The following is a 21,914-nucleotide window of genomic DNA, read 5'->3' as shown; positions in this document are numbered from 1 at the left end:
TATGTTACCAAAATGATACCGCTGATCTCTTATTTTGTTGTGTTGCCATGCCAACACTTTGTTGTGCGAAGGGAGTTAGCTCCTCCTTCCCGCCATTTTCTCCCTCTGCCTTTTGTGATGTATGTAGCGAATTGAACCTGTGATCAGAGTAGAGAACGCCTCCTCAGACAATACACTAAGCGGTAGCTTTCACTCACACATAATCACCTATACAAAGGCTTACGTGCACATACACACACATACCTCCCCACATATTCAAACACAGAGAGACAGACAAAAACACCACACCACAGCACACACACACACACACACACGCACACACACACACACACACACACACACACACACACACACACACACACACTGACTATTTCTGACTGGCTTCCAACACTACTATCACTCTTTCTTACACTGCATCAGCTGCTCCTCAGCCCCAGTGCCAACTTAACACATTCTGTGGACACTGCCAGCGTTTCATCATAGCGTGGGTCTCAGTCCGGTCCTTGCTGCAATATACAGAGAAGCAACATAGTCCATTTCCCTGAAGGGCTTCGATTAGTTTGGCGTAATGGAAACCATCTAGAATCTTTGCCCTGTGTTGCTGTTTAGAAAATATTTGTATTTGTCAGATTAAGCTTAAAATCTATTATGTGAAATTATGTAATAATCACACTCTGGATATATATATATATATGTATAATATATTCAAAAACAAAAATGTTTTTCACCACGGTCCCTCCAGGGGCTTATCTTATTTTACACTCGACTTGTCACCAGCACTTGAATAGAAAACCTGGAATGACACACAATTATTTCTTCACAAATTAATTACTTCACCCTAGGGATTTCCTTTTCTTTATTACTAACAAAGCTTCTTAAACGTGTGTCACAGACTTCCGTTTAGTCTCTCTATGCAGAACACTCAACTGGTTTCTGTGTTCGCTGTATTCTGGTGTTTTCTGTATTAGCTACATGATCTGGATAAGCTCTGTACACACAATCCCTGCTCAAACACCCTGCTGAAAGAGACTCATATATTGTGTGTGTGTGTGTGTGTGTGTGTGTGTGTGTGTGTGTGTGTGTGTGTGTGTGTGTGTGTGTGTGTGTTTGTCTGTGTGCACGTGTGTGTGCCTGTGTTTGCCAAGGTTTGACTGGTTTAAGGATCTGGGCCTGAAGTGGTACACCCTCCCCGCGGTGTCCAACATGCTGATGGAGATCGGGGGCCTGGAGTTCAGCGGCTGCCCCTTCAGCGGCTGGTACATGGGCACGGAGATCGGAGTGAGAGACTTCTGCGACAGCTCTCGCTACAACATCATGGAGGTAATGTGTGGCTGCCCGCTACACCCCAGTGTGGGGGCTGGTGGATGCAGACCATAGACGGATGGATGCGAGCCAAAACCCACCCAGATCTAGGAAAAGAGTGAATGACCATCCGTGGTTTCCAAATAAGCAGGCTGCAGTTCAACCTGGTCTTTCAAACCAATGTTTCTGCCTTGAATGTTGTGTTACCACATCCAAACTATAGTGCCAGAGCGTTGGAGTGTTATGTTGAAAAGCTCTCCCACACTCAGCCACTTATGATGCAACACCGTTATTAGTTATAAAATGACACTTTTAGACGTTTGTCAGACTAATCCAGACTGATCCTGATTCTGACCACAGCAGTTAGGAATATGGATGAGGAAGCTATGCCTACAATAGCTATAAGCTGCTTCTTGAGAAAGTCAGCCTTAACCCTACATAATGTTTACATCAGGTCTTTTTTTCTGGCAGCTATCCCTCTATCAAACTGTTTCCAGTACAAGAATAAGACACTAAATTGATAGCAATTAAGGGGCCTTCTGAATTAGGAAAATAGGATTGTTTGCTTGTCGTCTCGAGTCGATTTCAGTGTTCTTCTCTGATAATGAAAAAACCTAGTGACGGTTTATGATTATTATTATGATTCTGTCTATGGCAGGAGGTGGCGAACATGATGTGCTTGGACACCAGGAAGACATCGTCCTTGTGGAAGGACCAGGCGATGGTGGAGATAAACATTGCAGTTCTCTACAGCTTCCAGGTGGGCTGCCCAGCTGTTCCTCTTGAAAGGGACTTTGAGGCATCGGCAGATGCTGCAAAGTAGAACAACCCTCATCCATGTCGAGTAATTGATATGACGTAAATGGGATGTGAGTGGTGTAAAAACGTAAACTACACTTTGTGTTCTCTAGTCGGCCAAGGTGACGATCGTGGACCACCACTCGGCCACCGAGTCCTTCATGAAGCACATGGAGAACGAGTTCCGCGTGCGGGGAGGCTGCCCGGGCGACTGGGTGTGGATCGTCCCCCCCATGTCCGGGAGCATCACGCCCGTCTTCCATCAGGAGATGCTCAACTACCGCCTCACCCCCTCCTTCGAGTACCAGGTGAGCGGCCTCAAGAAGCCCTGTGCGGTGGGGAACATGCGTCTAGGGGGGACGATGAAAGTGATGGACGCGCAGAGCTGAGCCGTGGTCCGTCAGATCAGTTGAACGTTGATCCTGCCTTCAGAACCTAGTAGTACCTAGCTGGGGTCTTAGGACAGAAACAATCTCTACTCTTACTTCCATTTTATAAACCAAAAGTATACTATTTATGAGGCTTCCCTGAAAATGAACGGATGGAAGATGGGATTTGATCTTCTCTATGTGCTCTTTTGTGAGAATCACAAGTCAAACACAAGCAAACTGATAAAGGCGACCTAATGAAAAAAACATGGTGATATTTATTATGTGACCATGTTATCTGACAGGCTGATCCATGGAACAACCACGTATGGAAGGGAGTCAATGGCACGCCCACAAAGAAGAGAGCCATCGGATTCAAGAAGCTTGCAAAGTGAGTACACCCTCAGGTCATAAGTCACAAGCTCCAGCAACCACAACAATAAAATAAATAATACATAATGGCAGCAAAAAGGCAGATGAACAAGCTAGGAGCACTGTTGTCTGTGTAATTGCCATCTTGTGGTTGATAACCACGGCATAAAGGTCACACGCGCCATTTGAGCGATCATCGATGTGAGGACACGGTTGGACGTTGACATGCCAACACACAGGCAAATAGAGGATCAGTTCCGCGCAAACAAGTGAATGAGAAACAAGGCGAAGGCTGCATGTGTGAACTCAGGGATGTAATTCAACCAATCAACCCCTCGCAGAGTAATCACAAGTTCTTTGTGTGGGCGTGCATGGGTGTGTGTGCTTGTGTGTGTGTGCGTGAGTGTGCGCGTATGTTTTGTGATGTTTAATGTGATTGCCTCCAGAAGAAGACATTATGACAAGCGTTGTAATCACAATTACATCCATCTGGTGCTTTGACAAGATACACGTTGTCTTCTGGGAGGATCTCCCGCATCAGCTGTTTTAAGGCCGCTCTCTGTCTTCCCCGAGGGACTTTGATAGGGGCGGTTATTGGTCCATGATATGCAACTTCAAGTAATTTACTTTGTGTGATTAAATCAGTGTTCCCAATTCTTTTTTTTTCTTTACTTTCATGCATCATCTCTCTGTCTCTCTTTCTCCCCCTCTCTCTATATTTCTCTATCATTCTCATTGTCTCTCTGTCTCTATCTCTCTCTCTCTCTCTCTCTCTCTGTCTCTCTCCATCTCTATCTTTTCCAGGGCGGTGAAGTTCTCTGCCAAGCTGATGGGTCAAGCCATGGCCAAGCGGGTCAAAGCCACCATTTTGTTTGCCACAGAGACGGGCAAATCCCACGACTATGCTAAGACGCTCTGTGAGATCTTCAAGCATGCATTTGATGCCAAGGTAAGAATGACTAGCTAGATTATCATGCTGAAATTGTTATGAAGACGTTATTCTGAGAGATTACTCAGTGATATTTCTGGATGTTTTTTTTTTTTAAACAGCTACGATAGCAGAATCCATAGACTTAAAATATCCGTAAGGGGAGAATCTTTTTTTTTTTGCTACAGGACTCAACATGTTAACAAAGGGAGTTCTTCTCCATGATCTTGTTCATCCCTACAACATGTTGATTTAAAATATATGGTGGCACCAGACCCTTGAAAAGCCAATATCTTTCTAATAGTGGACGGGAATTCAGAGGCCGGAAACAGGCAAAAAGTTTGCCTTTACTTTGCTGCATTTAAAAGAAGCAAGAAAAAACTGTTGTGTTGGTGTGGTTGGTGCTGACCTCAGCACAAGTTCATCACAGTGGCTTCAGGATCCTCTCTTCCCTGCGTCTTTCGTATACGTCTCTATCTCTCCCTTCTCTTTCACCCTTGCAAACCAAGCAGCGTGCACGCATATCCACGCAAGGTGGAAATAAGCATGAGTAAGAGAAGCATGTGTCTTTTGACACTTATTTATTTTCTATTCGTGTCTCTCCCTCTCTGTCTCTCTTTATCTCTCTCTCTCTCTCTCTCTCTCTCTCTCTCTCTCTCTCTCTTTCTTTCTCTCTCTCTCTCTCTCTCTCTCTCTCTCTCTCTCTCTCTCTCTCTCTCTCTCTCTCTCTCTCTGTTGATCTGTTAATGCTGTGGGTCAGCTCTATGATGGAGGGTAGCTGAGCGTAGAGCTGTTGTTTCTTGAGATGCTCCGTACTGTAAATGTGTTGCATAAAATAAACCAGTGAAACAAAAAAATACACAGAGAAGTGAATGCATGGAGCTATCAATCATTTGGGGATTTGCCTGAGGACGCATCTCATCTTCTACATGTGATCTATTCAACAGGAGATTAATGTGTGCGTGTGTGTGTGTGTGTGAGGTGTGGATTAGTGGGTTAGTGGGTGGTCCGAGGGTGAATCAATCATTTTTGTCACAGCGTTGATTTGCTTCATATGTCAGTTGGAAAGTGAGTCACGGATTTGTACATGTGTACAAAGATATAGATACATCTATATTTATACATCCTCAGGTCCTCAGTGATGTCCTCAGTGATGAAAGCAGATGTGCTTTTTGTTTTCATGCTCAACTTTCAATGAGTTACAGGCAGCACAGGCCACACTCTGCCCAGGAGCGGGTGTGTAATGTCTCCAATAAATACTGTCCGAGGGGGGGGGACGATGACATTCAAAGGTAATGAACAGTGTTTCCCCTTCAGGTCATGGCTTTGGACGAGTACGACGTCGTGGATCTTGAACATGAGACTCTGGTTCTGGTGGTGACCAGCACATTTGGCAATGGAGATCCACCTGAAAATGGAGAGGTTTGTTACATGCTGTATACACAGTTCTTATTTTATAAATATAGGGTATGTTATAAATGGTATACACAGTCCTTATTTTATAAATACAGGGTATGTTATAAACTGTATACACAGTCCTTACTTTATAAATATAGGGTATGTTATATAGTGCATATGCTGTCTCTACTTTATAAACATAGTGTATGTAATATAGTGCATATGCTGTCTCTACTTTATAAACATAGTGTATGTAATATAGTGCATACGCTGTCTCTACTTTATAAACATAACGTATGTTATATCCTGCTCACGAATCCCGTCGTGAGATGAGAAGTCTGGAAACCCGGTGAGATGCACAGTGGGGGGCTCAGACGCCCAGCAGCCCCTTGATTGCAAATCGAACGCTGTAACCCAAATGACTTTGTGCTCACGAAGCCTTGGGAGTGCGTTTCACCCTGCACGACACCTGTCACTCCGCTGACACCGCCCTGACACAGAGCACCCAGGCGTCACCTCGGTCTCTTGGTTCATTGCAGAAATTTGGGGCAGCCTTGATGGAGACACGTCACCCGACGTCGAGCACAGAGGACAGGAAGTGAGTTTACTCTCTCTGCTTCTCCATTACCTACAGACCTTTGAAGAATAAGTCCCGCCTCTGAGGCTCCCGGTTCCCTCAGTCAAATAGCCTAATAAACTCTGTAGGTGGCGAAGAAGTAACAGCTGCATTACACACTTTTTCCATCTAGTTTCCACTGAAGTTTTGGATTGTCGGTGCCGTTAAAGTAGTTAACCATTATGAAGATGCATTATGCTAACACAGATCTGCGCAGACTTCGGACGTCACGACTCTCCCAATTGTGTAGTTCAAAACGTGACGCAGCTTTTACTTCTTCGCCACCTACAGAGTTTGTTATGTGCGATCATTCAAAAACCCCATGTTATTTCCCATAGACATTTAACCGAGGGAACCGGAGCCTCGGAGGCAGGACTTAGGTCTATTGACTAACACCTGTATAGGTGCCATGTGTTACCCCTGTATGGGTGCCATGTTAGTTTCAATTGGCACCATACTTTGGAACTACAGAGTAGTAATACAACTTTACATTACTTTTACTTAACAGCACCATCTGAGTTTTTTAATCATGCCCTGGACAGACAGGGCCCATTTCACTTCTCAAGGTTAATGCTTTGATGACGATCGTTTCATGCAGTACTCATTATCCATCGGCTGTGTCTCTGTTCCCACAGGAGCTACAAGGTCCGCTTCAACAGTGTGTCCTCTTACTCAGACACGCGCAAGTCCTCCAGCGACGAGCCAGAGGCAAGGGTCAACTTTGAGAGCACTGGACCTTTCGCCAATGTCAGGTAGCTTGATACAAACACACCAGCCCACTCTGTGTGCTGCGTATACAGTTGAGCTGAACTGTCATCTGATCAAAACCTTTCTGAAACGCATCGCACCATGTGCCAGGAACAAACTGTCCTGTGTAGTTGTATGTGTGTGTGCGTGTATTGCGGAATATGTGGTGGTTGCTGTTGGCGTAGCAACAGCCTCGAGGTGGTGATGAACGTTGGTAGGTTTGAAAGGACGCCAACATTGACCCTCAGCTCTCATGTGGCTGGAACTGTGATGTGACACAGCTGCCCCAAATTTAAATATAAATGTAAGTGTGGAGAAGAGGAAGACTGTTGCCTTTCTCCCGTTTCCAAAACCAGGCGTTAAAACGAAGAGAGAACTTTTAAGTTCTAACTTCATACACAATCCCAGAGGGCTTTAAGTCCAATTGCTACACAGTAACTGACAATTCACAACAAACAAACAATCATTAACAGCAGACAATGAACAATACAAAAGTTGGGAACAGGCAAGAACAGACAATCATACACAAAGTGTCGCTGCTGTCGTTACTGTCGGAACTCTGCTTTCTGCAATCAGGGCTCCTGATGAGACAAGACAATGCTCTCAGTAGCATCTTTCAAATCCCTTTTGAAAAGTGCTTGTAATTTAGTTTTTCTTCCAGATATTCTTTTCTTCTTCATATTTTACAATACATTTCCTTTCTTAGCTTTTTTTTACTTTTCCTGTCAATATAAAAGCAAAACTTGGTTTTCACGAAGCACTACCCAAATCAAGTTTCTGATTATTTAGCAGTTAATATTGAGATGAGCGTAATAGCGTTGCAGCTCTTGGCTCTTGAAGGCAGCTAAACCTGGTTGCTATGGCAGCTGAAAAGAGCCTGTGAAGTCATCTGGCGGCGATGCCCTCAGATCTACTTAGGGCTCCTTATCAGAGAGTTGTTGACAGCCTTGTCTTGTGCTGTGGAGCGGTTACCCTAGAAGGTTTAACCTCAGAGCGTGGCCTTCTCAGACAAGGAACTTCACATTCTAACCATGTTAGATGTTATGTCATCATACATCAAATCTGAGATTGTTATGGATTGAACCCATTTAGATATAGGAGTTAATCTTCAAGTGATTAACAGATGGCAATTTAAATATCAATAGCACCTTTTCCACAAAATATTCTGCATTACGCACAATTCAACGCACAATTCAATACAGATTGCATTACATATTGAATGTATTTTGTTCTTTCCTCAATGTAATAAATAATAATCTCTCCCATGTTGCAGAGCTAAATGGAAAATGCGTGCATGCAGGTCAGAGGTCTTACATTAATATATAGGTGGTGGTCACATGGTACGACGGGGTCACATGGTATGATGAGATGAAATGGTATGATGAGATGAAATGGTACGAGGGGGACAAATATATCAAGAAAAGTCTTCTTTTTATTTCATGCTTGCTTTTGGTTAAAAAAAATTCTAATAAAAAATATAAAGCCATAAAATATACATATATATATATACTTTTTTATATATATATTGCATATCCAAGTTCACACAAGTTCTGAATAATATATCAAAAATATATAATTCCTCTTTATATACGTATAATTAAATATGATATAAGGAATGATATATATGATTTATACAGGATAAATTGACATTTCTAAATGCAAACCAAGTCTATCTACTCATACTTGCTCTGCCACAGATCAAAAGCATTCAATCTTTCAACAGATTAACAAACAACACAAATCATGGATGACCAATGATCGCTTCAAACCTTTGAAGCAATCTGGTCAAAGATCTTAATGATAAAGTGTCCATTGCAACTCTTTCCATTTCTTTACCCGATCTTGATCCCTTTCTCTCTCTTTCTGTATGAGTGTGGGTGTAGGCGAGAGTGAGTGTGTTTGTGTGTTTGTGTATTTTCGCCGCAAGTGCAAAAAAGAACCCAGAGTCCCTACGAAGCTGTATCACTTGCCTCTCTGTCCTCCCCATGGCTTTGCATCTCTCTAGGTTTTCTGTGTTTGGCCTTGGCTCGCGGGCCTATCCTCACTTCTGTGCCTTTGCCCACGCCGTGGACACGCTGTTCGAAGAGCTGGGGGGCGAACGCATCCTCCGCATGGGGGAGGGTGACGAGCTCTGTGGCCAAGAGGAGTCCTTCAGAACCTGGGCCAAGAAGGTCTTTAAGGTTGGTCTCCCGAAGCACAGGCCTTCAGATTCTTGGCCAAGAAGGTCTTTAAGGTTGCTATACCAAGGCTGAGGCCGTCAGAACCATAACCAAGAAGGTCTTTAAGGTTGGTCTCCCAAAGCACAGGCCTTAAGAACCTGGGCCAAGATGGTCTTTATTGGGCCCATTATTAATTGGATTATATTGGTGGCTGTTAAATGTGATTCATCACATAATTGTTTGCATTAAACCTAATACGATTAAAATATTTTTACAATCCACACTGTTTATATTCCATTACTCGGACAGGTGTTTATTTGTGGTACCTGTAACTGGTAATAGATGGGCCTAGTTTGACATAGGAAATACACTTTTATTTTAAGCACTTGTTAAAGTTTTTTAAGCATTCCTCTTGCCAGAAGGACGAGGAGTCACAGGAGGTGTAAAGTCTCCCCTCCCATTGGTTATTCTTCTTCCACTCTTCATCATTACCTTGTTCCTGTTGTGTGTGTTTGTGTGTGTGGGTGTGTGAAGGCCGCGTGTGATGTGTTCTGCGTCGGGGATGATGTGAACATCGAGAAGGCCAACCACTCGTTGATCAGCAACGACCGCAGCTGGAAGAAAAGCAAGTTCAGGCTGACCTACACGGCCGAGGCCCCCACCCTCACCGACGGTTCGTTTACTGTTGAGGGTTGGACATTAAGCTTTGTGCTCAGAAACATGAATAACTGGAAAACATGTAGGCCTTTTCCCATGATATAATGGTAAACAAAATGAGCTACATAAGTGATGGAAACATGCATACAGTGCATTCTATTGAAGACTTTTGTTGTATGCTTTTGTTTTTGTGGTCAAACAGCATTGCAAAGCGTTCACAAGAAGAAGGTCTATGGGGCAAAGATGATAGAATCCCAAAATCTACAGACGTCTAAGTCAAAGTAAGTATGTTTTCTACGAGAAAACCATTTTCCATTTGAAACTCTTCCATTTGAGGTGAATTATCCATTAAAATGAACTTTCCTTTTAAGTGGAAGATGATGTGATCCCTGGTGAACTCTCCTAGATCGTTGAGCTCATTACTCGTCGCCTCAGACTGGACGTCTTTGTCCTTTGTTGTTTGTTGTATGTAGCGGTGCACAAAAATCTATTGACAGCTGAAAATAAATGTCAGTGTCGTTCTCTCTCCTAGTCGCTCCACCATCTTCGTGCGGCTCCACACGAATAACCATGACAACCTGGGGTACAGACCTGGCGATCACTTGGGCATCTTCCCTGGGAACCACGAGGACCTGGTGATGTCTCTCATAGACAAGCTGGAGGACGCGCCGCCCGTCAATCAGATTGTCCGGGTGGAGTTTCTGGAGGAGAGGAACACCGCATTAGGTGGGTGTCATGAGGGCCATGTCACTTGTTTTACACATAAAATAATGAATGAATGAATTAATGAATACATTGTATTCATTATGTCATTCATCTATCTGTCTCTCTGTCCATCTTTCCATCTGTCCATCTGTCTGTTTGTCTTTCTGTCTTGCTGGCTGGCTGTCTGTCTGTCTGTCTGTCTGCCTGTCTACCTGTCTCACTGTTTGGCTGTCTGTCTGGCAGTGTGATAGTAGATACATCTCCATCAACCATATACAGATATGATTAGACAAAACCACATGTGTTAAGTGGATGGTGGAGAAGGCCTGTATAGCTAGAGGCCTGATATGACCTGAATGAGTTCTCTCGCTCTCTCCTGGCAGAAAGCCGCACTCTCTCTCTTTCTATCTCTTACTCTTTCCCTATCTTTCTCTCCCCCTCTCTCCTTGTTCTCTCTCTCTCTCTCTCTCTCTCTCTCTCTCTCTCTCTCTCTCTCTCTCTCTCTCTCTCTCTCTCTCTCTCTCTCTCTCTCTCTCTCTCTCTCTGCCAGTAAGCCACTCTCTCTCTCTCTCACCAGTAACTGGGTGGTTCTGTCTCTCCAGGTGTGATTAGTAACTGGACCGATGAGAACCGCATCCCACCATGCACCATCTCCCAGGTCTTCCAGTACTTCCTGGACATCACCACGCCGCCCAGCCCTGTGCTGCTGCAGCAGTTTGCCGCACTGGCAACCAATGAGAAGCAGAGGAACAAACTGGAGGTCCTCAGTAAGGTAAACAAAGCCAACGAATGGCATTAGCGCGGATTTAGCCGAACTCTTCAAAGCTTTTTGTTTTGCGTCTCGTCACTTTTTGTTTTTCTGTGCGTCACTTTTTGTTTAGCTTCCTCTTACCTGGTGGCTGCCGTTGCCAGCAGCACTGATATGATTACAAGTTCAGGAATAATGTGTTGAGTGCAGCCCACATAGAATAAATATGAGCAGCGACTTTTCATTTTCAGTTTTGTTGCTTTGTTAACTGGCTGCTGAAATCTGTCATATGTTTTTTGTGCTCCTCTGATGTCTTTTGAATAGTGAATCTATTATATCTGCCTACGAAATGCTGGAGATATTTCCCTCGCTCTAAAAGCCCATTTGGTGAACTTTGCACTGCTACAAAACAAGCGCGAGGCAGCGGTGAGTCGGCACCCAGTGAAAGCCCTTGATCGCTGTAACCTACGGCCGTTCCCCGCGCCACCCACAGATCACTCTGAGTTTTTCTCAATGTGTGGAAATGGCTGGCTGAGGCCAGGTGTTGAGTCATGCTCATGCTCCATCTATCCTCTCGTCACACAGCCAACGGCAAATCAAGGCTGAGGATGTTAAGGACAGTAGACACAGGAGAGCAGATTGCGCTGTTTTTGGGCGAAAGATGTAAGACACGTCTTGGATGTTGCCAAGCTGTCACTCTGATCGAGACTGGCCAATAGAGACGTGTCTTACATCTTTCGGCGTAGGTCCCGCCCACGAGATTCAGCTCAACAGCAAGCAAAACTTTTGGATTCGCAAGCAAAACTTTTGGATTCACAAGCAAAACTTTTGGATTTGCAAACAAAACTTTTGGATTCCCATTAATACATTTTTTATACTTTTTTTTCACATTTATTTTACTTGCAATAAAACATTTTTTGATTGCAGTGTCGATAGTTTTGCTCTCAAATCTATTTTTTGACTGCAGTGTGGAAAGTTTTGCTCTCAAACCTATTCTGTTTGATTGCATAATAAACACACAAATCTACCTCCATACAGTAGCTGGCTCTTTTCAAATTGCTCTGGGATACCAGAATATACGTAGTCCGTAAAAAAGGATAAATCAGCGGCGCTTATGTCGCGTCACTTCTTGCACACCTGGGAACAAGTGCAACTTACATCTTGGCTCAGTAGAAGCAAAAATAAATCAAAAATAGATAAAGTGCATAGATAAAGCTTGGTGAATCTGTTGGCTTGTTCATCTCCAATGCTCTACTTTAAATGGTTGCAAGGACTACTTTATTTAAGTAACAAGTAGTCAGGGAAAAGTTTCCATTGGAGCAAAACAAATGTCAAGTGTGTTCCTTCTTCTATCACGTCTTCCAATCTTGTGCTCTGCGTTGTGTCTACTAGAGCAAAATTAATGGAAAGTATAAGAATCGATAAAATCGGCTTATTCAAAGATTAAACCTGTGGACAATAAGCTGATAAAATCTGATTCTGCACATTCAAAGACTGGAACAAACTAGTAGTTAACGCCAAGGCCAAGCCCACTACAATATTAATGAATTATGAATTAATGAATTAGGGGTTAATGAATATGCTTAATTATGGATAAGTAATAGCACAATATTAAACAACTCATATCTAGTTGTCTCATTGAAGAACGGATGGGGCTGTGTGGGTGCTGTGGTGGAAAGTCACAAAACAAGTTTAGAAACACTGCTGTAGTCTAACAACATTCACAAGCCATTCTCTCCTTCTCCTCATCCTTCCTCCTCCTCCACCATCTCATCCTCCACCTCTTGCTCCTCTTCCGCCTCCTCCCCTTCTTCTCCACCACCCTCCTCCACCACCTGCTCCACCACTCACAACACCACCTCCTCCTTCTCCTTCACCATCACCACCTCCTCCTCTTCCTCCTCCTTCTCCCCCCACAGGGCTTGCAGGAGTACGAGGAGTGGAAGTGGTTCAACAACCCAACCCTGGTGGAGGTGCTGGAGGAGTTCCCCTCCATTCAGATGCCTTCCACCCTGCTGCTCACTCAGCTGCCACTGCTCCAACCACGCTACTACTCCATCAGCTCCTCCCCGGACGTCCATCCAGGGGAGATCCACCTCACCGTGGCCGTTGTCTCTTACCGACCCCGAGGTTAGAGTCCAGATAGGGGGAGGACTCTGTGGAGATGGGGGTGCACTGAAAGATTTTTAGGGACTTAAAAGATTTTTTTTTCCCCTTCAAGCAGGATTGAGCAGTCCAAATATGTTATAGCAGAACCTCTGATCCAACAGTCCTATTACATTATAGCAGAATTTCTGATCCAACAGTCCTACTAGGTTATAGCAGAACTTCTGATCCAACAAGCAGAACTTCTGATCCAAAAGTCCTTGTTTGATTGATTCTACCTAACAAAAAAGCAGTGGAAGCTTTTGGAATGGGAAAATAAGTGGATAAGTGGACTAAAAGAACGATGTTAGATGGCCTTGACTATCGGTCTGTTAGGTCGTTTGCTGGTTCATCAGATTGCTGGCACTGAAATAAACAAATGATACTATGCCTACCCTATGCCTACACAGAGTTTAAATCAAATATTTGAGTAGGGAAACATCCTGGCCTAATTTCCTGGCTCAAGTGTGCGTAGTGCAAAGCTACCTGAAAGCGATGAGCTGTTTTGCGGGGGGAGTTATGTTATATGTGTTATGTAACAGTAGGTTATGGTACACTCAAACCTTTGAATTGTGGGTAGAACAGGAAAATAAAGCAATTCATACTGTTGAGGAGCAGAGGGTGGTTCTTTATGGAAGTTCATGCTGCATTTCCCGCTCTACCACTATAATCATTATTCATCGCTGCCCTGGAGGTGTATGCTCCGTAAGCACAGTCGACAGCCACCAGACCTTGTCCACCTAGCGGCCATGTTGGTTTGTTGGGTGGAAATACCTTCAGAATCTTCAGGGAAACCATGACAACTCAGTGGATATTTTAAATGCTACCAGACTGGAGAAATGCAATGTAGTATTAAAAATTATAGAATGAGTTGTCATGATTTCCCCTAAGAGTCTAGATAGTTGCTAGGTGACTAATGTTTATTAGAATGTCTTCCTCTGCCTTGTTTTCTACTGCAGTTTAACACAGCATACATTATAAATTCCTATTGTTGAGTGTAATAGTTTTCAAGGTGACCCTCTTGGTGTGCAAGTTTTAAGATTAAGGATGAAACCTATGAAGCCTCTGAAAACACACTGCTGTGCAAGTCTTTATGGAGCTGCACAGAGAGTCTGAGTTGAACGTTATCTTGACAAACCAGTCACTTCACAGGCTACTTCAAACGCTGCTATAATTGCAATAAACCCACATTAAAATGCCAGTGGAGTATTTAATACATAGTTATTATTTTTAATCTGCTGAGCTAAGTTAATAGCAATGAGGAACATAAGTAGCGTGGTTGAAACGTGTTTTCCTCACCAGCACAACAGTTAACTTTACCGATTTCCTCAGACCACAAGCCATTCTTGCTATAAAGTGTTTCCCCAAAGAGTACATGGTTTATCATTCATCTTTTCTTTGTTTACGTATAGTTGGTAGTTGTTCTGGTACAACTACCATCTCTGACCTTCTGCTCTACCAAAAGCTACAACCAAGTAGAGCACATGCTTGCTATGGCTACTGTTAGCAACCAGCCCATACACTGCCTACATTAATTCGACCACAGTGTTTATCTGCTTTTAGCATGATTGGAATCAATCAGCCTTAAGAAATTTCTGGCAGTGGAGTGATAATTTGAGTGATATGAGGAGCAGCTGCCAACATAAGAGAAGGGACTTTGTGTGATTTCAGCGTCTTAGAGGATCAAACCTTCAGTTTGGATCCAAAATCGCAAGGCAACACTACACTGCTGATTTAACAGCTCTTATCTCTCTCTCTCTCTCTCTCTCTCTCTCTCTCTCTTTCTCTCTCTCTCTCTCTCTCTCTCGCTCTCCATCTCGCTCTCGCTCTCCCTCTCTCCTTCTCCCTCTCGCGCTCTCTCACGCCCTCGCTTTCTCTTAAATGTAATATGTTTTAGTGCACTTACATTCAAGGGTGTTTGGGTGTGTGTGTATTTGCATGAGGGTACTACGGCGATTGTTTATGTAATTGTTCAATAACGATTCTCCGAGCACAAACTGAACTCCTAGCCCTTGTGTATCGTGTGATGGGTGCTGGGTTGATGTGATACCGGTGGGCTATGAGAAGTATGAGAAGGGATGGGGAGAGTGCTTACTCTGTAAATGTCACTTTCAGATGGAGAGGGGCCGATCCACCACGGCGTGTGCTCTTCTTGGCTCAACAGGATAGAGGAGGGCGAGATGGTGCCGTGTTTTGTACGAGGGTAAATCCCCAACACATCTCTTCCTGATTCATTATTCATTCACTTTTTATTCATGACAACAATGTCAGAATTTGCTATTTATGTTGAATTTCATAATGCAGTGGTCGTCGTTAATATTGTTATTTATTATTAATCAGGAGATAATGAACAGAATTCTTTCTTTTCATTAATAACTAATTTGATCTGAAGTAGATTCAAATTGCTGAGCATTTTAAAACCATGGGATCACTGAATGTGCCTGTTGGATATGTTGCCTCCCAGCGCTCCATTGTTCCAGCTGCCCAAGGACCACAGAGTCCCCTGTATCCTGGTGGGTCCAGGGACCGGCATCGCACCGTTCAGAAGCTTCTGGCAACAGAGACAGTACGACATCGAAAACAAAGGTTAGTTGTCGATAAAAGGAGAGGAGAGATGAAAAAAAAAAGGAAAGATAACGGGTGGTGTAAAAAGGAGGGGGCATCGATGACGACAAATGCACACAATATCCTAAGGGTTTGGGGGGAAGATAGAAAGAGCATTCATTAAAGTATTAATGGAAGTATATATATATATATATATATATATATATATATATATATATATATCAGTACACTAGAGCTGTGAACCCTAGATGACCTTTCGACGCTGGTGTTGCCAGCGTTATCGATGTATACAAGCGTTGAAGCCCAGCCTAGCATCGGGGCTACCCTGGACGTATCAAAGTTCTCAAAGTTCAAACTATTTTAACTTTGACCCCAGTTGACGCTGACCACTCAGAGCCGGTCCAATCAGATCACAGCTTTGCCTCATGTTGAAACGCCTATGGTTTCCTTAAATTGTAAACCTCAATACCTAAAGGATTGTGAAAGTGCTGTACTCCCGTCCGTCCCAACCTAGCGTCCAGCGCTATCATCACACATTGACCCCGTATCATAGCGTGTTCACGCCTTAAGGGTGCTGTTTAAGACCTCCCCCTCCGTCCTCCTCCCCCCAGGCATTGAGTCTGGCTCCTTGGTCCTGGTGTTTGGCTGCCGGCAGTCCCAGATGGACCACATCTATAAGGAGGAGACCATCCAGGCCAAGAACAAGGAAGTGTTCAAAGAGCTCTACACGGCTTACTCCAGAGAGCCCGGAAAACCAAAGGTACTGCCGTCACCGCCAGACTCACAAGGCGGCCTTATTCCCCTGGCGGACATCTTGGCTCTCATTTTTTTCGGTATTCATTCCGTTCCATCAGCCTGCCGGTGTTTAGAGCCAAGATGGAACCAAGCTGGCCACTATGGGTGAATAAGACCTGTAGCTCACGGTTAGCATTTCATTCACCTCCATTTCAAAGGATAGGTTTGATGAAAATCAAATCTGCAGGTTCATCTAGTCTTGTGTTTTTTGTGTTGTTACTCAGCTGTATGAGCAGTGTCAGCAGTAGCATAGTGCATACTGTGTAGCAGTGGTAATGTTGGTATTCTGTACTAGATATATCTTTGGGCTTTCTTTCTCAAGGACAGGCTGGTAAACTCTTTAGAGTATTTATATTTGCTTTTCTTAGTGCACCTGTTATTCTTCATCCTGCATGGACAGGTGGAGGACACAAGAACATTCAGTTGAAGATTTTCTGCATTTGGCTGATTTTCCCTCATGTTCTTTTCTCTCACCATTTGTCGCTGCCTTTCTCTCTCTCTCTCTCTCTCTCTCTCTCTCTCTCTCTCTCTCTCTCTCTCTCTCTCTCTCTTTCTCTCGCGACTTCTCTCTCTCCCTTTCGTGACTTCTCTCTCCCTCGCCCTCTCTCTTTCTTTCTCTCTCTTTCTCTCTTCCTCCCTCTCTTCCTCCCTCCCTCTCTCTACATCTCCTCCCACATGGTAGAAGTATGTCCAAGACGTGTTGCGGGAGCAGCTAGCAGAGACGGTGTACCAGTCCCTGAAGGAGGAGGGAGGACACATTTACGTGTGCGGGGATGTGACCATGGCCGGGGACGTCCTGAAGACCATCCAGCACATCGTCAAACTGCAGGGAGACATGAGCCACGAGGACGCAGGCTTCTTCATCAGCAAGCTCAGAGTAAATGCGCACACACACACACACACACACACATACACTAACAGACACACACACACTAACAGACACACACATGTGCGTGTTTATATGTATATATATATATGTATAAACATGCACAAACACACGCACACAACTGCACATACACACGACACCCGCCGGACAGAAACATCCCTCCACTTTAAACTCAAACTGTGATTATTTACCTCAATCCTTGATTTCAATATCCCCTCACCCGCATCTCTTTGGATGCTTGTGTCACGCAAAATAACAACATTTTTATGGTAGTAAGAATGAAGCAAAGAATACAATTATTGAAATGTAAAACCACTAGTAGTAGGTAGGAAGAATGACTTTGAATGAATGAATTTAACAAAAAATATGATACATTTCAGTATCCTTTATGCAATTAAACTAATCAGCTCATGTAGGTAATTTAAATAATATGAACTGGTCGACAGTATTCTTCATGTACTGCAAAAATCCAACTAAATAATACAATTGCTTGCCTTTCCTCTCTCTATTTCTCTCTCTCTCTCTCTCTCTTTCTCGCTCTCTGTCATCTCTTTCTCTCTCGCTCTCTTCCATGCCATCTCTCTCTCCCTCTCTCACTCTCTTTCTTGCCCTCTCTCACTCTCTCTCTTTCATGCCTGCTCTCTCTCTCTCCCTCTCTTCAATGCCCTCTCTCTCTCTCTCTCTCTCGCCCTCTCTATCAGGACGAGAATCGCTACCATGAGGATATTTTCGGGGTCACACTGCGTACCTACGAGGTCACCAACCGGCTTCGCTCTGAGTCCATCGCCTTCATCGAGGAGAGCAAGAAAGATCCGGACGAGTGAGTGGCCTTTCAGGGCAAAACGCTGTCTAAAGCTTAGAGACCAAAACGCATAAGCAGAGGTGGATTCAGATGGAAGCATGGAGCACGCACCATAGAAACTGTTGATAAAGGGATCCCTGACTAACAGGATTAGAGTGAAGCCGTCTTTCTTACCATTGGACACATTAGTATGCATTCCAGCTTACGAAAGGAGCCACAACAGTGCTAACTCATTAAGGTGCAACCGGATGTTGATAGGTTCATTGTCTCTTGAATTTTGGAATGTTGTAAGATGACAGGTCCTTTAACATGTTTATTTCTCTGCCTCTAAATCTTTCTGTTTTCTCTCTCTCTCTCTCTCTCTCTCTCTCTCTCTCTCTCTATCCCTCTCCCTCTCCCTCTCTCTCTCTCTCTCTCTCTCTCTCCCCTTCCCCCTCTCCCTGCATCTCTCTTTGTCTTCCTCCCCCATTCTCTCTCTCACTCACTCTCTCTCTCCTAGGGTCTTCTGCTCGTAGGGTGGTGGTGAAAGAAGCTCTGACGTCAATGAGTCTGGAGAAAGCAGCAGCAGTGCTGCTTCAAGAATACTGTGCCAATTTTTATACTGTACAAAATGATTTCCCTTTTCTTTTTGATTATTTTGATATATCAGATTACATGTTATTTTCTGGTTGGGCTCTTGTCTGTAGCAAGTTGGAAATATTTTTTTTTTGAAAATAGATTTTTTTTTCTTCTACGTTGGTGGTACTTCCAATAATTTGAAATGGTTCCTTTCAATTTATTTTATGTGTGCACCCAGTGTAATAACCTGCCTCATTATGAATGCATGAGCAAGATGAAAATATAGTCGAGAAATATAATGTACTTATGTGTTCTTTAATGTTGAAGCCACAAGCTTTTATTAGAGTTTCATTGCAAGGGGCACTGGATTGAGAAAATCGCTTTGGAGAGGGAGCGCAAGAGTGAGAAGGAGAGAGAGAGAGAGAGAGAGAGAGAGAGAGAGAGAGAGATGGGGAGATGGAGTAACGGAGGGAAGGAGGGAGAGAGGGAGGGAGGGAGGGAGGGAGGGAGGGAAGGAGGGAAGGAAGGAGGGAGGGACGGGAGGGACAGAGAGAGAGAGAGCAGGACTGCAACGATGTATCGAAGGACAAAGTAAACACAAATGAGAGCTGAAATGGTTGCTTAGCAACTCAGGCACAAGGAATATTATTAATATATATAAAAAAATGAAGTTGTTGTCACAACCCTGAAAGGCCATTCCACCAATAATCCTTTAAATGCACCTGTCCCTTTGTACTGCCCACAGCAGGCTGGGAATCTGTGGTCCAGAGGCATGTGACAGGGAAGCAATGTAGAAAAAATACTAAAGATCCCATTAGCCTCTGATCTGTCAACGCCCAACGATGATGAAGAAGAGTAGAAAGATCTAGTGGGATGGCCTTCCAAACTAGGTGGATGATGATGGTGGTGAAGGTAGTGGTGGTGATGTTGGTCTATGTGGTGGTGGTGGTGGTAGAATCTGTAGAAACTGCATTCCTTTGTTATTTATAAATGCAAATATTTGTGTGTAATACACCTAGCCACCCATCAGCACATCACACAAGTTTGTTTGCACCTTAGTCGAGTAATTGTTCTGCCTGATGCCTTATATTGCAATATCTCTTTTTCTCTATTTGCACAATCTCTCTCTCTCTCTCTCTCTCTCTCTCTCTCTCTCCCTCTCTCTCTCTCACTCTCTGTCATGTATTCCTCTATGTTCCAGCTCTCTCTCTCTCTCTCTCTCTCTCTCTCTCTCATGTATTCCTCTCTATGTTCCAGTGTGAGGCTCCTATGACACCCATCACTGTGATTTTAGTGGGTCTGTCGAGTAGCATTTCTGTGTGTTTGCGTGTGTGTGTTGTGGGGGGGGTGTGAGTGTGTGTGTGTGTGTGTGTGTGTGTGTGTGTGTGTGTGCATGGGTATCACAAATTGTGTATCACTGAGTGGGTGTTAACATGCATGTGCTCAGGTGTGCCCTGTACAACAGCTAAATACATGTTTACATTACTTCCTACTTCAGCTGCTGTCTCCCTCTTTCTTTCTTTGTCTTTCTCTTTCTATCCTTCAATCATCCGAAGCCACTACAGATATAGATGGAGTTTCAGCATCCACATCACACATCACATCACAGGAAAATTGCATTGTTATTTCATTGGAATAACCAGATGATCAGAAGTGTTTGGTGGTACATGTATTCCAGGAGGGCTCTGGTTTGACTGTGACGGCAGGGGCATGTTTATTCAGTAGATCTACTCAACCCAGCAGTACTGTAAACGGTGGCTTGTTCTCGGTTCCTAAGTCTTGCTTTGATGCTATTTCTTTGTCTTGTATCCAAGTTGAAGATAGCCACAAGCATGGTGAACACGTAAAAAAGGATTCCTACTGTGGTTTTTAAATGTCCCTATCGGCTGCCAACGTTATGTTTTTGAGTTGTTGTTATTCATTGAGAATTGTAGTTATTTTTGGTTTAATCCGGGGGATGATACGGGTGACACACCTGTTGGCTCAGGACGGATGGTTCCTCCTCTGTAGAGACATTTACGCAGGTCGCGTCTGTTCCCAGCGAGAGCTGTGATAACATTCTGTGATGTAAAATTTGCAACAAAAAAAAGACATAAGATATAGCTTCTATACATAGCTTCTATATATATATATATATTCAAGTATAAAACATGAAAAAAATAGTACATCTTCGACTTTTTCTAAGAATGTATTTTGACTCTGTAATTCTATTATTATTATTTGTCCTTTTTTTCTGCTTGACATAAACGAAACAAAAAACCTCCAACAACCAAAGTCTTGTTCTTATTCAGTGTCTCACGTGGGCTTTAGGCATTGGGTGAGGGGGGTGCATGATGTTCTCCTGTCTCTTCTTCTTATTAAAGACAATAGCACTCTTTACCAACACTGTGTACGAGTGAATGTATTGTGAGGAGCAGCCCTTCACAGGATGAAACGCAGGCTCTGAGGGCCTCTCCATCTAGTGTTGTGCAACCACATCGGGGCTTCACCCGGAGAATGCCACCGCCCGCCTCATGAGGGAGCCTGTTGTGTAATCCATCAAGGACCTTTATCACCTGCAACCACTCTGCATTTCATTTAGCATACTAAGAATGTCTCTGTTGACTGTCCGCTGGTGAACAACTGCCACTGATTAAACTACTACTGCTGGGTAAACTTCTACCACACTGGGTAAACTCCTACCGCTTGGTAAACTACCCTTGCTAGGTCAACTACTATTGCTAGGTAAACTACTAATTATAGTTAAAATACTAACACTAGGTAAACTACTATTGCTAGGTAAACTACTATTGCTAGGGGAACTACTACAACAACTGTGCTTTGAAGCAGCCTTGACCTACCAGGTTACTCATTAGATTTTAAATGTCAGCCCTGTTTGTTAGATTTTTCAGGATAGATTGTTAGAAGGGAGTCATTTAAGTGGTGTGAGTCTTTTTCTGCTCAGCACGTGAACAACTAACCAATCTCAGCATTGCTGGGACACAGTCAGCACCATAGTTACCAGTCAACAGAAGCACACTATTCAAACACACAATAGAACTCCCGTTCTTCTGATTAGTGGCTTGGAACAAGGAAGTGAACCAGCAGGCACTGTGATAGGCCAAGCAGCTTGTCAATCATTGATCACAACACGGGCGCCTCCCATAGAACAAGTTATGCTGGGAAACTGCAAAGCCACTGGTGTAGTCCACTGCAGAGATTGACCCTCTGAATCAAGCTGTTGTTCAACCAAATAGATGAGTTGATAACTACTATAGTAACTAAAACTATGTAAAAGATAGATGAATCTGCAGTGATATTTATTTTTGGACCTTGAGAGCAGACCATAGTGCTGAGGAGACCAGAGTGGTGAGGCTGTTAGAGCC

The 21,914-nt window shown here is 43.7% G+C and overlaps 1 protein-coding gene across 1 annotated transcript in view; it reads left to right on the top strand.

Moving 5' to 3' along the window:
* The window catches only part of nos1 (nitric oxide synthase 1 (neuronal)), a gene marked incomplete at both ends in the record, with an annotated part of 32,052 nt that extends 14,039 nt beyond the window's left edge, over window positions 1-18,013 (top strand). The window contains 19 exons of the mRNA XM_084468197.1: window positions 1,146-1,320; window positions 1,961-2,062; window positions 2,214-2,408; window positions 2,774-2,859; window positions 3,645-3,789; window positions 5,086-5,190; window positions 5,706-5,764; window positions 6,418-6,534; window positions 8,535-8,709; window positions 9,223-9,361; window positions 9,548-9,626; window positions 9,878-10,071; window positions 10,653-10,822; window positions 12,718-12,928; window positions 15,059-15,146; window positions 15,408-15,529; window positions 16,120-16,268; window positions 16,986-17,180; window positions 17,891-18,013. Of these exons, the coding sequence (XP_084324323.1) occupies window positions 1,146-1,320; window positions 1,961-2,062; window positions 2,214-2,408; window positions 2,774-2,859; window positions 3,645-3,789; window positions 5,086-5,190; window positions 5,706-5,764; window positions 6,418-6,534; window positions 8,535-8,709; window positions 9,223-9,361; window positions 9,548-9,626; window positions 9,878-10,071; window positions 10,653-10,822; window positions 12,718-12,928; window positions 15,059-15,146; window positions 15,408-15,529; window positions 16,120-16,268; window positions 16,986-17,180; window positions 17,891-18,013 (2,629 nt within the window). The remainder of the gene's footprint in view (window positions 1-1,145; window positions 1,321-1,960; window positions 2,063-2,213; window positions 2,409-2,773; window positions 2,860-3,644; window positions 3,790-5,085; window positions 5,191-5,705; window positions 5,765-6,417; window positions 6,535-8,534; window positions 8,710-9,222; window positions 9,362-9,547; window positions 9,627-9,877; window positions 10,072-10,652; window positions 10,823-12,717; window positions 12,929-15,058; window positions 15,147-15,407; window positions 15,530-16,119; window positions 16,269-16,985; window positions 17,181-17,890) is intronic.
* Window positions 18,014-21,914: the final 3,901 nt, after the last annotated feature.

The sequence above is a fragment of the Micromesistius poutassou genome (assembly GCF_964030765.1).
Source record: "Micromesistius poutassou genome assembly, chromosome: 5".
Lineage (NCBI taxonomy): Eukaryota > Metazoa > Chordata > Actinopteri > Gadiformes > Gadidae > Micromesistius > Micromesistius poutassou.
This window is presented reverse-complemented; position numbering and strand designations above follow the sequence as displayed.